General features: G+C 46.8%; 1 protein-coding gene across 4 annotated transcripts in view; it reads right to left on the reverse strand.

Annotated features, from left to right (window-relative positions):
* Positions 1–19,745, reverse strand: part of PIGL (phosphatidylinositol glycan anchor biosynthesis class L) — a 111,818-nt gene that overhangs the window by 19,692 nt on the left and 72,381 nt on the right. For all 4 annotated transcript variants that reach the window (XM_015118715.3, XM_015118714.3, XM_077970459.1 and 1 more), the window contains one exon: positions 10,359–10,449. In XM_015118715.3, coding sequence (XP_014974201.2) covers positions 10,359–10,449 — 91 coding nt within the window. The remainder of the gene's footprint in view (positions 1–10,358; positions 10,450–19,745) is intronic.

A 19,745-nucleotide genomic window follows, 5' to 3' on the forward strand; every position in this document is an offset into this window, starting at 1 on the left:
AAAAATACAAAAATGAGCCGGACGTGGTGGTGGGCGCCTGTAATCCCAGCTACCTGAGAGGCTGAGGCAGGAGAATCACTTGAACCTGGGAGGTGGAGGTTGCAGTGAGCCAATATCACGTCACTAGACTCCAGCCTGGGTGACAAGAGTGAAATTCCATCTCAAAAAAAAAAAAAAAAAAAAAAAGAGAGAATCAGAAGACCTGTACTCTTATTCTGATAGCTACCAACCAAGTACATAAGTTTAGATTAGTTATGCTTTCTCCTGGAGTCTGGAAGAGCTCATCTGTGAGGGAATATGGTATTCCAGGCAAGCAAACACTCTGGTTAGAAGGATTATCTTGAGAGTCATTAATAGATCCCTTATTTGAAAAGATAAGTACATAGTTAACCTCACTGTTCATGGCACCAAACACACACACACACACACACACACACACACACACACACACACACTTTTGTTTTTGTTTTTGTTTTTTTTGAGACGGAGTCTCGCTGTGTCTCCCAGGCTGGAGTGCAGTGGCATGATCTCGGCTCACTGCAAGCTCCGCCTCCCGGGTTCACGCCATTCTCCCGCCTCAGCCTCCCAAGTAGCTGAGACTACAGGCGCCCGCCACCACGCCCGGCTAGTTTTTTGTATTTTTAGTAGAGACGGGGTTTCACCATGTTAGCCAGGATAGTCTCGATCTCCTGACCTTGTGATCCACCCGCCTCAGCCTCCCAAAGTGCTGGGATTACAGGCTTGAGCCACCGCGCCTGGCCACACACACACAAACTTTTTAATAATTCAGAAGACATTTTAGGATCCTGTGACGTTAAAGTTACCATGACCCTCAATGTATTACCATGTTGACAAAATCAACAGAAGTGGTGGGTAATGGAAGAATTTTAACAACAGAATGCCATAATTCAACTAGAGTCTTTTAATGATGAATGGTTTATATTACTTTTTCTTTCTTTCTTTTTCTGAGATGGAGTCTTGCTCTGTTGCCCAAACTAGAGTGCAGTGGTGCAATCTTGGCTCACTGTAACCCGTCTCCTGGGTTCAAGAGATTCTCTCACCTCTGCTCCCAAGTAGCTGGGCCTACAGTTACGTGCCACCACGCCTGGCTAATTTTTGTATTTTTAGTAGAGACAGGGTTTCACCATGTTGGCCAGGCTGGTCTCGAACTCCTGACTCAAGTGATCCACCCGCCTCGGCCTCCCAGTGTTGGGATTACAGGCATGAGCCATGCGCCTGGCCTAATGTTTATATTTCTGTTTCTTTTTTTTTTTTTTTGAGATGGAGTCTTGCTCTGTTGCCTAGGCTGGAGTGCAGTGGCGTGATCTCTCGGCTCACTGCAACTTCCACCTCCCAGGTTCAAGCAATTCTTCTGCCTCAGCCTTCTGAGTAGCTGGGATTACAGGTGCGTGCCACCACACCTGGCTAATTTTTTATATATTTGGTAGGGATGGGTTTTATCATGTTGGCCAGGCTGGTCTCGAACTCCTGACCTGCTGATCCACCCGCCTTGGCCTCCCAAAGTGCTGGGATTACAGATGTGAGCCATGACACCAGGCCTAATGTTTATATTTCTATCCTGAACCAGATTACTGTTTTGTGCTCAACGATGGAATCCAAGTAAGAACTAATTTAAAAATGATACTTTTCGGCTGGGCGGGGTCTCTACAAAAGGTACAAAAAATTAGCTGGGCGTGGTGGCGGGCACCTGTAGTCCCAGCTACTCAGGAGGCTGAGGCGGGAGAATGGCGTGAATCCAGGAGGCGGAGGTTGCAGTGAGCCGAGATCATGCCACTGCACTCCAGCCTGGGTGACTGAGTGAGACTCATCTCAAAAAAAACAAAAACAAACAAACAAACAACAACAAAAAAAACCAGGATACTTTTCATGCTTCTGTCACTTACTTTTCAAACTGCTTTTATGTTCACTTTATCACTTTCCTCTTTAGGTCCCTGGAAGAAGACTAATCTAATTATCTATGAGATGGTTAAGTGTTCCTGCTCTGCCTCCCAGGCTGTAGTACAGTGGCATGATCATAGCTCACTGCAGCCTTGACCTCCTGGGCTCATGCAGTCCTCCCACCTCATCCTCCTAAGTAGCTGGGACTACAGGGGCATGCCACCATGCCTGGCTAATTTTCTAAATTTTTAGTAGAGACAAGGTCTCATTATGTTACTGAGGTTGGTCTTGAACTCCTGGGCTCAAGCAATCTGCCTGCTTCAGCCTCCCAAAATGCTGGGATTACAGGCGTGAGCCACTGCATCCAGGGTTTCTTTGTTTTTGTTTTTGTTTTATTTTTTAGAGACAAGGTCTTCCTCTGTCGCCCAGGCTGGAATGGTGTGATCATGGCTCACTGTAACTTTGAACTCCTGGGCTCAAGTGATCCTCCTGTCTTCCTCTCCCAAGTAGCTGAGACTATAGGCACATGCCACCAGGCCCAGCTAATTTTTTTTTTTTTTTTTTTTTTTGAGACTGAGTCTGGCTCTGTCGCCCAGGCTGGAGTGCAGTGGCCGGATCTCAGCTCACTGTAAGCTCCGCCTCCCGGGTTTACGCCATTCTCCTGCCTCAGCCTCCCGAGTAGCTGGGACCACAGGCGCCCGCCACTTCGCCCGGCTAGTTTTTTGTATTTTTTAGTAGAGATGGGGTTTCACCGTGTTAGCCAGGATGGTCTCGATCTCCTGACCTCGTGATCCGCCTGTCTCGGCCTCCCAAAGTGCTGGGATTACAGGCTTGAGCCACCGCGCCCGGCCAGGCCCAGCTAATTAAAAAATTTTCTTTTTGTAAAGACAAGGTCTCGCCACATTGCCCAGGCTGGTCTCAAACTCAGGGGTCAAATGATCCTCCTGTTTTGGCCTCCTAAAGTGCTGGGATTACAGGCATAAGATATTGTGCCCAGCCGAGCATTTCTTTTTAGAGGTTGTGGTAATAGCTGTAATAATAGCTAACTGACATTACTGAGCACTTACTCTGTACCAGGCACTGGGGTCAAAATCATTCTTACCTTTGATGACAGAACTATATGTAATGCCCAGAGGATACATAAGGGGACACATTTTTAAATGTGGTTTCCTTCATGGTAGTAAAGAAAGAGTCTTGACAACTGTGCTAGGTGCAGTTATTGCATTCAAGCTGCCCTCTCCCACCCAGCATGCACAGTGCAGGCTGGAAACGCGCAGCTGTGGAAATAAAGCAGAAACTTTGAAGGAGTTAGCACCTAGGCCAAGGTGCCCTGGACTTTACTGCACTGGGTCAGGCCCACACCCTATGGCCTAGCAAGAGGACCAAATCTAAGAGGTGGAGACAGTGGAAACAACCACAGAACACAAGGTCCAGTCACCAAACATCCTCTGAGAGTGCCATGGCCATGGGGAGACCGGCTTCTGGGCATCATGAGATTCAGGAATCATTGGGAACATCATGAAGAGTCAGCATCACTTTAGGTGAATTCAGGGTAATCTCAACATGGTCTCCTGATAACAGAGAGAAGGGTTGTGCCTGTGCCATGGGAATGGCCCCTTTTGTTAAAACCGAGCAGCTCCCTGACAGAACCCTCTCTCTTTCATTTCCCTCTCCCTTTCCTTTTAAAGCTCCAACTGCCAAGTTTCCGTGGGATCAAGTGCCCTGAAGAGAAAGGCTTTCCCAGGGCTGGGCAATCGAAGCTGAGCCTTACTATTAGTAGCATGTGTTTCCATCTCCCCTACTCTCCTGGCCGTCTCTGAACTGTCATTCTAAGAATCTCACCCCTTCAGGGTTGATATAGTTCAAAAGCCGGCCGGGTGCGGTGGCTCACACCTGTAATCCCAGCACTTTGGGAGGCAGAGGCAGGCAGATCACCTGAGGTCGGGAGTTCAAGACGAGCCTGACCAACATGGAGAAACCCCGTCTCTACTAAAAATACAAAATTAGCTGGGCCTGGTGGCGCATGCCTGTAATCCCAGCTACTCGGGAGGCTGAGGCAGGAGAATCACTTGAACCTGGGAGTCAGAGGTTGCAGTGAGACAAGATTGCGCCATTGCACTGCAACATGGCCAACAAGAGGGAAACTCCATCTCAAAAAAAAAAAAAAAAAAAAAAAAAAGAGCTAAACATATAACTCAGATACATGGTTCTGATCTCACCCTTCCATGCAGTACAAGGTGGGTGGTGGGGTGGTGGTTGGGGGAGATCAAAGTCTACTTTTATCTCTAACTCTAGTTAATCACAGCACCTTGGGTAAGTCGGAAAACTTTAGTACTGGAAGTTATTTCAACACGGAATGTCTTGGTTTTCCTCATGTATAAGATCAGGAAAAGTAATGCCAGCTCTACTTTCCTCGCTGGGTTGAGGTGAAGATAGTCTTTAAAAACTGTACAGCGAGGCCGGGCACGGTGGCTCACACCTGTAATCCCGGCACTTTGGAGGGCCGAGGTGGGTGGGAGATGAGGTCAGGAGTTCAAGATCAGCCTGGCCAGGTTGGTGAAACCCCGTCTCTACTAAAAATACAAAAAAACTAGCCAGGCACAATGGCGTGCTTCTGTAGTCCCTGCTACTCGGGAGGCTGAGGCAGGAGATTCACTTGAACCCGGGAGGCAGAGGTTAGTAGTGAGCTGAGATCACACCACTGCACTCCAGCCTGGCGACAGAGTGAGACTCTGTCTCAAAAAACAACAACAGGCTGGGCGCCGGTGGCTCACGCCTGTAATCCCGGCACGTTGGGAGGCCGAGGCGGGTGGATAACGAGGTCAGGAGATCGAGACCATCCTGGCTAACATGGTGAAACCCCGTATCTACTAAAAATACAAAAAATTAGCCGGACATGGTGGCAGGTGCCTGTAGTCCCAGCTACTCGGGAGGCTGAGGCAGGAGAATGGCGTGAATCCGGGAGGCAGAGATTGCAGTGAGCCGAGATGGCGCCACTGCAGTCCAGCCTGGGTGACAGAGCAAGACTCTGCCTCAAAAACAACAACAACAACAACAACAAAATTAGCTGGGCATTCTGGCGTGCACCTGTAGCCCCAGCTACTCAGGAGGTTGAGGCAGGAGGGTCATTTGAGCCTAGGAGTTTGATGTTATAGTGGGCTATGATAGCACCACGCATTCCAGCCTAGGCGACAAGAACAAGAACCTCATCTTGCTACAAAAACGAAAACTGTACAGCAGAAAACCCTAGAATAACTCAACTCCCAGTCTGTTGCCATCAGATGGAGCTGGCTAGCACACTGGCTGGATGAATATCAGAAGGGTGCTGGAGGGGAGTCCCTTGGTTAGTGGATTTGGGGTCCCATGAAATTCAGCTCCATCACTTTTGAAATTCTCCAGTCTTTGCTTTTTCTCTCATCCTGTACCTTGCAGTTTCTCCCTTTCTGTTGCAAGTAGGGCTAAGCTAAATTATGTTCAGCTCTCTGAACTTTGCAAATTTGTACATGACAATGTCACCTGTCATTCTTTACAAAACTCCATCCACTGTTATTTTTTCCTGAAGTGCAAAAGTATTTGTTCAAATAAAATCTTACCCAGATCCCAATAAATAGGTAACTATGGGGCTGCTCTGGTTTCTAAGACACTGGTTCTCACCTAGGGTAGTTTTGCCCCGGGCTCATTTGGTAACTTCTGGAGGTTTTTGTTTTTTTTTTTTGAGTCACAGTCTTGCTCTGTTGCCCAGGCTGGAGTAGTGCAGTGGCACGATCTCAGCTCACTGCAAGCTCTGCCTCCCGGGTTCACGCAATTCTCCTGCTTCAGCCTCCCAAGTAGCTGGGACTACAGGCGCCTGCTACCATGCCCGGCTAATTTTTTGTGTTTTTAGTAGAGACGGGGTTTCACTGCATTAGCCAGGATGGTCTTGATCTCCTGATGTCGTGATCCGCCTGCCTCGGCCTCCCTAAGTGCTGGGATTACAGGCGTGAGCCACTGCGCCCAGCTGGTTTTTTTTTGTTTTGTTTTGAGACAGGGTCTCATTCTGTCACCTAGGCTGGAGTGCAGTGACGTGATCATGCTCACTGCAGCCTCAACCTCCCAGGCTCAAGTGATTCTTCCACCTCAGCCTCAGCCTTGTGAGTAGCTGGGACTATAAGTGTGTGCTACCACACCTAGCTAATTTTTAAATTTTTTTGTAAAGGCAGGGTCTCACTGTGTTGTCCAGGCTGGTCTCAAGCGATCTACCCCCTGCCTGAGCCTCTGAAAGTGTTGGAATTACAGGTGTGAGCCATTGCATGCAGCCTAGAGACGTTTCGATTGTGACAACTGAGGAGGGGGATTGCTACTGACATCTAGTGGGTAGTGGCCAGGGATGCAGCTAAACATCCTTCAATTCACAAAGCCAACCCCCACAACAAATTCTCCAGTCTCAAATGTGCAATAGTGCCGCACTGACACATCCTGCTCTATGGGAGCAAGGACTAAGTGCTTCTGGCTCACTGTTGTATTGCCAGTTCACCACTGATAGTGAATGTCCCATATTGAGTACTCAATAAATATTGGATGAAAGTTGAGGTAGAGGGGTTGAGGCCCAGGACCTAGCCTGCTTGACACCCAGAGAAGACATTACTACCCCTCTAGGCTGCTTTCCAAGGATGGTAGCTTTGTACTTTTCTTTTTAACATTTATTTTATTTCATTTTATTTAAAAATAGAGATGGAGTCTTGCTATATTGCCCAGGCTGGTCATAAACTCCTGGCCTCAAGTGATCCTCCCACCTCAGCCTCCCAAAGTGCTAGGATTATAGGCGTGAGCCACCACACCCAGCCACCTTCGTACTTTTCAAAGCTCTGTCCTGTCTGCTATTCCTTGTGGTCTTTGTGATGTTCCTGCAGTACTATAGAGCTGAGGCCAGACAGAACCCAGTTTCCTGCATTGATGGCTGCAGAGTCAGTTTTGCTTTGGATGATGATGGAGAGCTTATGCTCTCATCCTGGTTCAGCCCAGGTGAGAAACTCTCTCCCCGTGGCTTGGTCTGTGCTCCACACCTCTGTCTGTGCTTCTGTGTTGCTGTTCCACCATCTCTTGTGTGCAGTTGAAACTTCTGGGCTGAATGGAAACCCATGCTCAGCTCGAATGATGGCCAGTTATAGCTACACTGGCCACGGTGTTAGCATGATCTTATACTTCTACTATGGCACTAAGTGCAGGCCAGAGAAATCATTCTCAACTGTACTGTAAACTTGAGTTTCCTTATTAATAGCAAGTGTGTCACAAGAAATTTGTTAGTAGGCTGGGCGCAGTGGCTCACGCCTGTAATCCCAGCACTTTGAGAGACTGTGAAACCCCATCTCTACCAAAAAAACAAAAATTATCTGGGCATGGTGGCGCACACCTGTAGTCCAAGCTACTCGGGAGGCTGAGGCAGGAGAATCGCTTGAACTGGGGAGTCAGAGGTTGCAGTGAGCTGAGGTCACGCCACTGCACTCCAGTACGGAGACAGAGTGAAACTCCGTCTCACAGGAAAAAAAAAAGATGAGAGTATCCTACAGCAGGAGCAACTTGAAGACCAGTAGTTCTCGTGCATTGAAGTAGGGGAGGACAGAGATTATTTAGGGACTGGGAAGCCACTAGCATAGAAAATGAGGTGCCAGGGGGTACTTCAGGCTGGCCCTGACAACTTCCAACCTCAGCCCTGTCTACATATCTAGGCTGTGGAGGCTCTGAGAAGTTCCAACTGTGTGGGCTGAAGAGGAGGAGTAAGAGAACCAAGGCAAGCCCCAGTCAGCACAGCTGGGCATTATTCCTAAGCCCATGGATCTAACACTACTGCTTTCATGCTCAGACCCTCTGGGAAGGGTAAGCAAGATTGTGGGGCCTGCAAGCTGCCAGTGACCATTTTTCCAGCCAGGAAAAGGAATAAAGCCAACATGCAGAGCAAGATGGAGATGAGTCCTGGTAGGGTCGGGGTATCTGAGGCCCATCTGTAGCTCAGCCTTTATGTGACTCAGGGTGAGTCAGTTAAGTGCCTGTTTTGGCCTCTGTGTACTAAATTTCAGTTGTATTTCTGTCATTAGAAAACAAAAACAGTTCAATCAATATATCAATGAAAATCTGCTCTCAGGACCTGGTGCAGTGGCTCACACCTCCCAGTGCTTTGGGAGGCCAGTGAGGGAGGATAGCTTGAGCCCAAGAGATGGAGACCAGCCTGGCCAACATAGCAAGATCCTGTAACTAAAAAAAAAATTTAGGCCGGGCATGGTGGCTGATGCCTGTAATCCCAGCACTTTGGGAGGCCAAGGTGGGTGGATCATGAGGTCAGGAGATCGAGACCATCCTGGCTAATATAGGGAAACCCCTTCCCTATTAAAAATACAAAAAATTAGCCGGGCGTGGTGGCAGGCGCCTGTAGTCCCAGCTACTCGGGAGGCTGAGGCAGGAGAATGGTGTGATCCCAGGAGGTGGAACTTGCAGTGAGTGGAGATCGTGCGACTGCACTCCAGCCTGGGCGACAGAGCAAGACTGTATCTCAAAAAAAAAAAAAAAAAAAAATTAAAAATTGGCTGGGTGTGGTGGCTCACGCCTGTAATCCCAGCACTTGGGAGGCCGAGGTGGGTGGATCACGAGGTCAGGAGTTTGAGACCAGCCTGACCAACATGGTGAAACTCCATCTCTACTAAAAATACAAAAAAAAAAAGTAAAATTCTCAGTTTACGTTGAAGAAACAGGTTTTGCAGAGGCCAAGCAGCTTGTCCAAGGTAAGCAAGTGGTGGTGAAGCTAGGATTTTTAAGCGTTGATTTCTTCATTCTAAAAAAACCATGAGAATGCATTTATACCCACTAAGGAAGAAAATTTTACATGCAATTAGAGCAATAGCAGAGATTCGTATTTACTGCAAAGGTGGACAAGCCAAGCAACACCAGTCTCAGCTCTTCTAGGATCAGCAGGACTGCTTAGCCCATAGTCAATTTTAAAGCTGCCAAGGAGGCTTACTGTCTCAAAAAATATATAGTAATCCTTCATGAGATAATACCTAAAATTCCACATTTAAAGCCTCACTCATTTGGCTTGAGTTTTGATTAAGTTCTCATTAAACATGAATCCTGCTGGCAGAGAAACATATGAGGCTTTTTTTTTTTTTTAGGCACAGGTTGTCCCTCTGTTGCCCAAGCTGGAGTGCAGTGGCTGCCTCAGCCTCCCAAGTAGCTAGGACTATAGGCACATACCATCATGTCCAGGTAAATTTTTTTTTTCTTTTTTTCCTTTTTTTTCCTGAAATGGAGTCTCCCTCTATCGCCCAGGCTGGAGTGCAGTGGCGGGATCTTGGCTCACTGCAACCTCCGCCTCCTGGGTTCAAGTGATTCTCCTGCCTCAGCCTCCCGAGTAGCTGGAACTACAGATGAGTTCCACCACGCCAGGCTAATTTTTGTTTTTTGTTTTTTGGTTTTTGGTTTTTTTTGAGACGGAGTCTCGCTCTGTCACCCAGGCTGGAGTGCAGTGGCCGGATCTCAGCTCACTGCAAGCTCCGCTTCCTGGGTTTACGCCATTCTCCTGCCTCAGCCTCCCGAGTAGCTGGGACTACAGGCGCCGCCACCTCGCCCGGCTAGTTTTTTGTATTATTTTTAGTAGACACGGGGTTTCACTGTGTTAGCCAGGATGGTCTTGATCTCCTGACCTCGTGATCCGCCCGTCTCGGCCTCCCAAAGTGCTGGGATTACAGGCTTGAGCCACCGCGCCCGGCCCTACTTTTTTTTTTAAATTTCTGAGACAGAGTCTTGCTCTGCCGCCCAGGATGGAGTGCAGTAACAGAATCTTTGCGCACTGCAACCTCTGCCTCCCAAGTTCAAGTGATTCTCGAGCCTCAGCCTCCCAAGTAGCTGCGATACAGGCACACACAACCACACCCGGCTAATTTTTGTATTTTTAATAGAGACGGGGTTTCACCATGCTGGCCAGGCTGGTCTGGAACTCCCGACTTAGGTGATCTGTCCAACTCGGCCTACCAATGTGCTGGGATTACAGGCATGAGCCACCGCATCCAGCCACAAAGTTTACTTTTAAAGTTAAGATGATATTCTGTGAAAATGCTTGGTAAACAGTGAGGTGAAGTTCTGTATAAATGAGAATCATTGGGCAGGCTATGGGAGACCTGAGTTTTTAGGTGTCAGGACAAATGCAGGGGCTTGAGGGTGTTAAGGAGGGCACAGTTTAGAAAAAACTTCTGCCTCTATCTGAGCATTGATAATTTAGTTATTCAGTCTCACAAAAGATAGTAAAGATATCAAAAGGCATGTTTGTTCCTCAGTAGGTTTAACAGTGAGCATTGGAAGTTCTGGCCTCCTTAGAGAGTGGCCCTGGAGAAGGACTGGAAGTGGGAGGGCAGCCACAGGAAAAATTACAGAAACCACCTGGTGTGAATGGGACCAAGACCTCAGGCTTTCCATTCAGGGAGCTGTCCCCTTACCAGATTGATGCCATTCACTTCTATGTGCTGGAGGAGGACGCTGGCCACATGCTCTGTGTCCCACTGCACACCTGGGTCATCTGGGAAATCCCTACAAGGGAGAAGCACAACTTGAACACCTTTTCTAATCAGGCGCAACCTTCTCCCTAAGCTCCAGTAAGTAGGTGCATGCCCGGTTTTGTGATAATTACATTGGGGGTAAGGGGTCCCTGCCCTTAAGCTTCCTCAGATTTCAGTTAAGGTGAAATTCACAAACATGAGACAACTAGAAATTAATGCACAATTCCACACAACACACTTTTGGAGCTTTATGCTTATTGCTGAGGGGAAGAAACAATATCAACGAGATAAGGCTCTGTTTACAAGTTGGGGAGACAAATGTGTTAAAAATGAACTTGAGCACAAGGCATGATGATATGCACTTTATGAGAATAATAGTAACAGTACTTTAATAAAAAGTACAAAGATATGTTATTTCATTAACCTCATGAACACCTTTTGATGGAGTTTTTTTTTTTTGAGATGGAGTCTCCCTCTGTCACCCAGGCTGGAGTACAGTGGTGAGATCTCGGTTCACTACAGTCTTTGCCTCCTGGGTTCAAGCGATTCTCCTGCCTCAGCCTCCTGAGTAGCTGGGATTGCAGGCACCCACCACCACGCCTGGCTAATTTTTGTATTTTTAGTAGAGATGGGGTTTCACCATGTTGGCCAGCCTGGTCTCGAACTCCTGATCTCAGGTGATCGGCCCAACCTCGGCCTCCCAAAGTGCTAGAATTACTGCTCCGTCACCTAGGCTGGAGTACAGTGGCTCACTGCAACCTCCGCCTCCTGGGTTCAAGCAATTCTCCCACCTCAGTCTCCCGAGTAGCTGGGATTACAGGCATATACCACCACCCCTGGCTAATTTTTTTTTTTTTTCCCTGAGACTGAGTCTTGCTCTGTTGCCCAGGCTGCAATGTAGTGGCGTGATCTTAGCTCACTGTAACCTCCACCTCCTGGGTTCCAACAGTTCTCCTACTCAGCCTCCCAAGTAGCTGGGATTACAGGTGCCCGTCACCACACCCAGCTACTTTTTTGTATTTTTAGTAGGGATGAAGTTTCACCATGTTGGCTAGACTAGTCTTGAACTCCTGACCTCAGGTGATCTGCCTGCCTCAGCCTCCCAAAGTGCTGGGATTAGAGGTGTGAACCATCATGCCTGGCCTTTGACAGAGCCTTTATCAATGAAGTTAAGTAGCTTGTTTGCAAGACTGTTAGAGTTAGATTTTGAATGCAGGTTTTGCCTGCAAAGCCAAAATGCTTTAGCAGTAGGGAGCTGGCTACATCCCCCCTCCATCAGGACTGGGGCTTGCTGCATGTTAGGTACAAAAGTCTTTACCAGAATAAACTGCAACTTATCTGTGTCTCCACCTGGCCACACCACAGGCCTATCTATCTCCTTCTCCAACCTGCTGAAATCCTTCCTGTCTCTTTTTTGTGCTTTGATCTATGGTGTCACCTGATATGAGACCAAGGCCTACTTTGGCCCCCTTTTTTGAAAATATTATTTGTTTTTTGTTTTTTTTTGTTTTTTTTTGAGACGGAGTCTTGCTCTGTCGCCCAGGCTGGAGTGCAGTGGTGCGATCTCGGCTCACTGCAAGCTCCGCCTCCTGGGTTCACGCCATTCTCCTGCCTCAGCCTCCCGAGTAGCTGGGACTACAGGCGCCCACAACCGCGCCCGGCTAATTTTTTGTATTTTTAGTAGAGACGGGGTTTCACCGTGGTCTCGATCTCCTGACCTTGTGATCCGCCCGCCTCAGCCTCCCAAAGTGCTGGGATTACAGGCGTGAGCCACCGCGCCCGGCCTGAAAATATTATTAATAATCTTATAAACTGATACCTATCTCTCTTTTGGTCAGGTCCTACAGCAACACCCATAATGCTGCTGAGAGGACATGGGCTCTGCTCCCTACCAGGCAGGTTGTTATCACTTCCCTATGGACAAAGGTCATTAACTGGCCCCCTTTCGAACTTTGGGCAAAGGAGAGTCACAGGAGGTTTTTCAGCACAAAAATGACATGAGCCTCAGCAATAAATAGTGTCATTATTTCCTTTGCTTCAGCTGGTTCATTTACCAACCACTTATGGCAGTGGTCCCCAACCTTTTTGGCACCAGGGACCAGTTTCATGGAAGATACTTTTTCCACGGACAGGGGTGGGAGGCATTAGATTCTCATAGGGGTGTGCAACCTAGATCCCTCGCATGTGGAGTTCAAAATAGCGTTTGCGCTCCTATGAGAATCTAATTCCACCACTGATCTGACAGGAGGCAGAGTTGGGGCAGTAATGCTTGCTTGCCTGCCACTCACCTCCTGCTGTGCTGCCTGGTTCCTAACAGGCCAGGGACGTGTACTGGTCTGAAGCCTGGGGGTTGAGGACCTCTTCTTTAGGGTGTTTACTGCAGAGGGCAGCTTTGTACTTTTCAAAGCCCTATCCCGTCGGCCACTCCAGGTGGTTCTCATAGTGCTCCTGCAGTGAGCAGGACGGGCAGCTCAGCAGGTGGGGGACAGGATTGGGAGAAAGGGATAAAGTGGGATCAGGACAAAGTCCAGTTTTTCTTCCTGGATATGGAGCTGAATATGATGTGTAAAACATAACCCCCTGAGCTCAGGCAGCTGAAGGAGAAATAGACACAGGGCACAGAGAAAATGTCTTGGAGTGACAACAGCTACATACATACTCCCGGCTGAGAGGTCCACATAAATGTACCAAGGCATCATTTTGGAGAGAGAATACACCAGTAATAGTATATGGAACGTTAGCACACGAGAGAAAGGATAGGAGGATAGTTGGCTAAGCCTACTAATTCTCTGTTGTTCTGAGATTCTAATGTGCTGAAAGATAAACCTCAAAGAGGGGGAAGTTCATGGCTGCCTTTCATTTATCTTCAGAGAACTGGGATCTGCTTTTTTGAGGGGCGATGCAGGAACAAGTGTTGCTCCATGCCTTTCTTTCGGTGGCTCCACCCAGTCATTGTGGGTGAGGCCAATCATTTAGGGAGGGACTTTGAACTGTAAATATCTGCTCTGTGATGTGACACATCTGATAACGCATCATCACTTTTATGATTAAGTCCAAACTCCTCTGGTCAGGCATTCAAGTTTTCCCCAATCTATATCCTATTTTGATTCACTTCCTTTCTCATTATTTGAAGGGGTCAATGAGATAACACAGGTCAGAAAGCATTTAAGAACTGTCTGTAATGCCAGCACTTTGGGAGGCTGAGGCGGGTGGATCACAAGGTCAGGAGATCGAGACCATCCTGGCTAATACAGTGAAACCCCGTCTCTACTAAAAATGCAAAACAAATTAGCTGGGCGTGGTGGCGGGTGCCTGTAGTCCCAGCTACTCAGGAGGTTGAGGCAGCATAATGGCATGAACCTGGGAGGCGGAGCTTGCAGTAAGCTGAGACTGCACCACTGCACTCCAGCCTGGGCCATGGAGCGAGACTCCAAGAACTGTAAAGAAATGTGTAAACATCAAAATCGTGGCTGTTATTGCTGCATTAGCCTAATTTAAACCCCCCTTAAAAAAAAAAAAGAAAGAACTCCCCAGTCCTTTTTTTTTTTTTTTTTTTTTTTTTGGGACGGAGTCTCACTCTGTAGCCCAGGCTGGAGTGCAGTGGGGCAATCTCAGCTCACTGCAACATCTGCCTCCTAGGTTCAAGTTATTCTCCTGCCTCAGCCTCCCCAGTAGCTGGGACTACAGACACCTGCCACCATGCCCAGCTAATTTTTGTATTTTTAGTAGAGACAGGGTTTCACCATATTGGACAGGCTGGTCTCAAACTCCTGACCTTGTAATCCACCCACCTCGGTCTTCCAAAGTGTTGGGATTACAGGTGTGAGCCACCGCGCCCAGCCCCCAGTCCTTCTTTCTTGCAGTCCCTTGCAGAGCTCTTTGACGGCCACTTCTATTGCAGTTGATGATTTCAAAGTGGGGTAGGCACCACAGGAGATGTGTAAGATGACTCACTGAGGTAAAGCAATGAATCACCAGGACTTCTATTTACCTGTTTTTCTGTTTAAATCTATATTTTGTAGCTATTTTATAAGGCATCATATACGAACGGGGTTAACGTGTATATAATTTGAGTAAATAAGTACATAAATATGGAGGTGCAAGCTCAAATGTTGTTTCTTGCCATTAGGGGAGTGTGATAAAAATGTTTGGAGATCACTAATCTACTCATTTTTCATTTTTCATTTATTTTCTCCTAAATATTTTATTTTATTTATTTATTTTTGAGACAGAGTTTTACTCTTGTTGCCTAGGCTGGAGTGCAATGTCACCATCTTGGTTCACTGTAACCTCTGCCTCCCGGGTTCAAGTGATTCTCTTGCCTCAGCCTCCCAAGTAGCTGGGATTACAGGCGTGCGCCACCATGCCCGGCTAATTTTGTATTTTTAGTAGAGACAGGGTTTCACCATATTGGCCAGGCCAGTCTCAAACTCCTGACCTTGTGATCCACCCACCTTGGCGTCCCAAAGTGCTGGGATTACAGGCGTGAGCCACCACGCCTGGCTGATATTTTATTTTTTTGAGACAGATACTTGCTCTGTCACCCAGGCTAGAATGCGGTGGTACAAGCACAGCTCACTGGAGCCTTGACCTCCAGGCTAAAGTGATCCTCCCATCTCAGCCTCCCAAGTAGCTGAGATTACAGGTGTCAGCCACCAAGCCCAGCTAATAACTCGGTGATTTTTAGTACATGTATGGAATCTCTACATTTTATTTTACTAGTATTTTACATATATATATACACACACACATATACACACACACACACACACACATATATATATATATATTTTTTTTTTTTTTTGAGACAGAGTCTTGCTCTGTCACCCAGGTTGGAGTGCAGCGACATGATCTCAGCTCACTGCAACCTCCGCCTCCTGGGTTCAAGCGATTCTCCTGCCTCAGCCCATCAGTAGCTGGGATTACAGGCATGCAACACCATGCCCGGTTAGTTTTTGTATTTTCAGTAGAGACAGGGTTTCACCATGTTGGCCAGCCTGGTCTAGAACTCCTGACCTCAGATGATCCACCCACCTCAGCCTCCCAAAGTGCTGGGATTACAGGCTACATATATTTAATTCTTTACTCTCCAACCTATCATAAGTCCCCTGATGGACGATGTTACATGAGCCATTCATCAGTCAAGGTCTAGCCAAGTAAATAGAGACCACCAGGTATTTCAGAAGGAATTTAATACAGAAATCTGTTTACCCACTCACTGTATGGGAAGAGCTGAGAGGCCAAACAGTGAAACAACGCAGAGACTGGCAACAGCAGAAGGGCACCACCGCCTCTAAGATGGGACACCAGAGCCATGGAAGGGGAGCAGTGGTGGGAACTAGATGTCAGGAGAACTAGCCTGATGTCAGGGAAAATACCAACCTGCTGATGGACATGCCACTTAGGGTGGAGGGTGGGGGAAATACCTTGTTCTTCCCTCTGCTACCTCCTAGTCATCCATCATTGCCATCTACTGGTCAAACCTCTCCAGAAGCCAATGGACATGGGAGCCTGGAAACTGTAGTTTCCATTGGAAAAGAGCAAAGGCGTAAGATTGAGGCGACGTCTTACTCACAGCAAGTGTTCAATTGATACTTACTTTCAATTGCTGCTCAATCTTGACCCTAAACCTTCAAAGGACAGCAGCAGTCTGACCACCTGCCTCTCACTGTCTAAGAGTTTTCCAACTTTATGGAAAAGCAATAACCCGCCATGTGCTTGGTTATAGAGGGCAGCAGGGAGCACTGTAGTGGGGGACATGGGGGCACCACAGGGCAATCAGGATTCAAGGCCAGCGAAGGGAGACATGGCAAAGGTTAATAGCCAACTTCACCCCAGAAGCTCAAGGACAAAGTACTGTCCATGATTACAATGGTCCAGTGTCACCAGCAGGCAATGTGATGTGGCAGAGAGAACATGGGGTAGGATGACACAGAACCCGAGTTCTAGCTCCCCTGCTTTCCATGTGACCATGGCAGGAGCTGCATCATCAGTAAAGATAAAATAATTCTGGGATGCACCTGATGACTGCCTGAGAGTCCTTCCAACTCGTAAGTTTAGGACTGTGTCATAAGCAAATGATTGACCTCACCCACTATCAGGAGGTGGACCAACTGAAAGAAAAGCATGGAGCAACACCTGTTCCTGTGAGCCTTTCTCCAAACGAGCTTCCCTCACAGAGCAAAGACACGGCTATCAGGTATGACACAGATAACCTCCCAAAAGCCAGAGACCAGATCTCTCATTGGGCAAGGCCAAATTCTTTTAAAAAAAAAATTTTTTTTTCTATGAAATACTTTATTAGGCAAAACTGCATACTATACACATGCTTTAAAATGCATCAGGAAAGGTGAAGACACAAATGAACAAGTGTGTAGTGACACATGGCTGTCAGAACACACTAAAGAACCCAGTTTCCCTCCTTTACCAAGAAGCAAGGCCAAATTCTTTACTACACACCTTTCTTGTATTTAAAAACCTTCACTGAACTCCTCTACCAACTATAGCTCAAACTACCCGACTTCGTACCTGATTCGAATAGTATTCTATTATTTTCTGTTGTTTTGTGTGTCTCTTCAGCTAAAGTTAAAATATAAGACTAGGCCTGTTCCTTATTCTTCTATTTCTTAGGTGGTACATGGCACAACTCAAGTAAATGAACAAGTTTTTAAAGTAAATAAACAATGAGTAATTGTGCTTCTACCCTATGCAAGGAAGAGTGTTTGGGGGTTTAATAAGCACCAGTTGCTTGATAGAAGTACCCTGTATTTGGATGAATCAAAGGCAATTATACCAGCCACTGGGGGCTGATGCATGTAAGCAAGATGTTTGAAAGATTGCAATTTTCTTTTTCTTCTTTTTTTTTTTTTGAGATGGAGTCTGCCTCTGTCGCCCAGGCTGAAGTGCAGTGGTGTGATCTCGGCTCACTGCAACCTCTGCCTCCCGGGTTCACGCCATTCTCCTGCCTCAGCCTCCCGAGTAGCTGGGACTACAGGTGCCCGCCACCATGCCCGGCTAATTTTGTTTTTGTATTTTTAGTAGAGATGGGGTTTCACTGTGTTAGCCAGGATGGTCTCGATCTCCTGACCTCGCGATCCGCCCGCCTCGGCCTCCCAAAGTGCTGGCATTACAGGCATGAGCCACTGCGCCCGGCTGAAAGATTGCAATTTTATAAAACAGATTAGGGGTAAAAAGTGTACACACTGGGCAAAAGGGCAAAATATCCTAATAGAACCCCTTCCCCTCGATATAGGAAAATATAAAATTTAATGCTGGGAAATTTCAAACAGATAAATGTAGAAAAAACTCCTTTTAGACCAACTATCTGAGTTGTTATTTGCCTAAAGTTCAATCCTAATCAGCTCAAGGCCTAGGTCCAAGTATTGTTTCTGTCTTCTATAATAGAGTAACAATTCTACCCTAGATAAACATGTTGTAAGTCAGTTTTTGGATGCTTCCTTAAGAGACAGTTGGTGAATGCCATTTGCCCCAGTTTTCTTTGTCTCGTCCCTCTTCCTGATAACTAGAACAGGAGAAGCCCTCTTGGTCTGTGAAGTAATCTTAGGTATGAAGTCAGACACAGCAGAGTAATGAAAAAGGAGAAAACCTGCAAGGACTCTGGGGAGTGAGCCATCACACGGTCCCGGACAGTACCCCTCCTCCTACCTCAGTTACTGTGGGTCATCTGCTATTTGCAGCACAGCCAAATTCTCATTTACAGATGCCATAATTTTTTAAAGCTTCCCTATCATCAGTTATTTAGGTTGTATCCAGTTTTTTAGTATTGTAAAAAGGTTGTAATGAGCATCCTTATCCATAACTCTCTGTACGCCTCTCTCAATACTTCTTTGTGATAAAATCATAAATGTAACTTCTGAGTCAATGGTGAAATGAAAAGCACATGTGTGGATCTCTCTTGTAAGAACTCTGCTATGAAGAGTAGATGGAAAGTGTGTTAACTTGCAAGGGGTACAGCATCAAAGGACTGCTTTTTTTTTTTTTTAAAAAAAGAGAGAGATTTGTACATTTTATAGGCTGAAAGGAAAAACTAATAAGTACAATTTATATCAAGAGCTCCATTCCAGCCCGAGATATTGGCTCGTGCCTGTAATCCCAGCACTTTGGGAGGCTGAGGTGGGTGGATCACCTGACATCAGGAATTCGAGACCAGCCTGGCCAACACGGTGAAACACGTCTCTACTAAAAGTCAAAAAATTAGCTAGATATGGTGGTGCACGCCTGTAATCCCAGCTACTCGGGAGGCTGAGGCAGGAAAATCGCTTGAACCTGGGAGGTGGAGGTTGCAGTGAGCCAAGATCATGTCACTGTACTCCAGTCTGGGTGACAGAGCAAGGCTCCATTTCAAAAAAAAAAAAAAAAAAGAGCTCCATTACTTTGAAAAATCTAAGGTATTTTAATATTGTCTGCTTTTTAATCCTTTTTAAATTTTATAGCCATGGGGTCTTGCTATGTTGCCCAGCTAGTCTTTAACTCCTGGTATCAAGCGATCCTCCTGCCTCAGCCTTATTTTCTTTTTTCCTTTTCCTTCTTTTTTTTTTTTTTGAGATGGAGCACCCGCCATCATGCCTGGCTAATTTTTGTGCTTTTGTAGAGACGGGGTTTCACCACGTTGGTCAAGCTGGTCTCAAACTCCTGACCTCAGGTGATACACCCTCCTCTGCCTCCCAAAGTGCTGGGATTACAGGCATGAGCCACCGCATCCAGCCAAGTCCTATTCTCTTATCCTTGTAAGCTCTCTGAAAAATCCATATCATTTACTTCTTCTTCTTCTTCTTTTTTTTTTTTTTTTGAGCCAGCGTCTCGCTCTGTTGCCCAGGCTATAGTGCAGTGGTGCCATCTCAGCTCACTGCAACCTCTGTCTCCTGGGTTCAAGCAATTCTCCTTCTTCAGCCTCCTGAGTAGTTGGGACTACAGGCACCCACCACCACGCCCGACTAATTTTTGTAGTTTTAATGAAAATGGGGTTTCACCATATTGGCCAGGCTGTTCTCAAACTTCCGACCTCAAGTGATTTGCCCACCTTGGGCTCCCAAAGTGCTGGGATTACAGGCGCGAGCCACCACGCCCAGCCCCATATAATTTACTTCTTTCCACAGTTGGAAAGAACTGGTTAAAAGAGATTTACTTAGTACATGTGGACTTATACAAGCACTAATGGGGCCAACTGAGAATATAAAAGAATGCACATATGGTAAAGACCACAATTTTATCTTGTTAACTGACGCTCCTCCTTGGAAATTACTTGTATGTAATTCAAAACCAATTTGAAAGCATAAGTCAAGCCTCAAAGAGCAGTCAAGCTTTACA

This window comes from Macaca mulatta, chromosome 16 (assembly GCF_049350105.2).
Source record: "Macaca mulatta isolate MMU2019108-1 chromosome 16, T2T-MMU8v2.0, whole genome shotgun sequence".
Classification (NCBI taxonomy): domain Eukaryota; kingdom Metazoa; phylum Chordata; class Mammalia; order Primates; family Cercopithecidae; genus Macaca; species Macaca mulatta.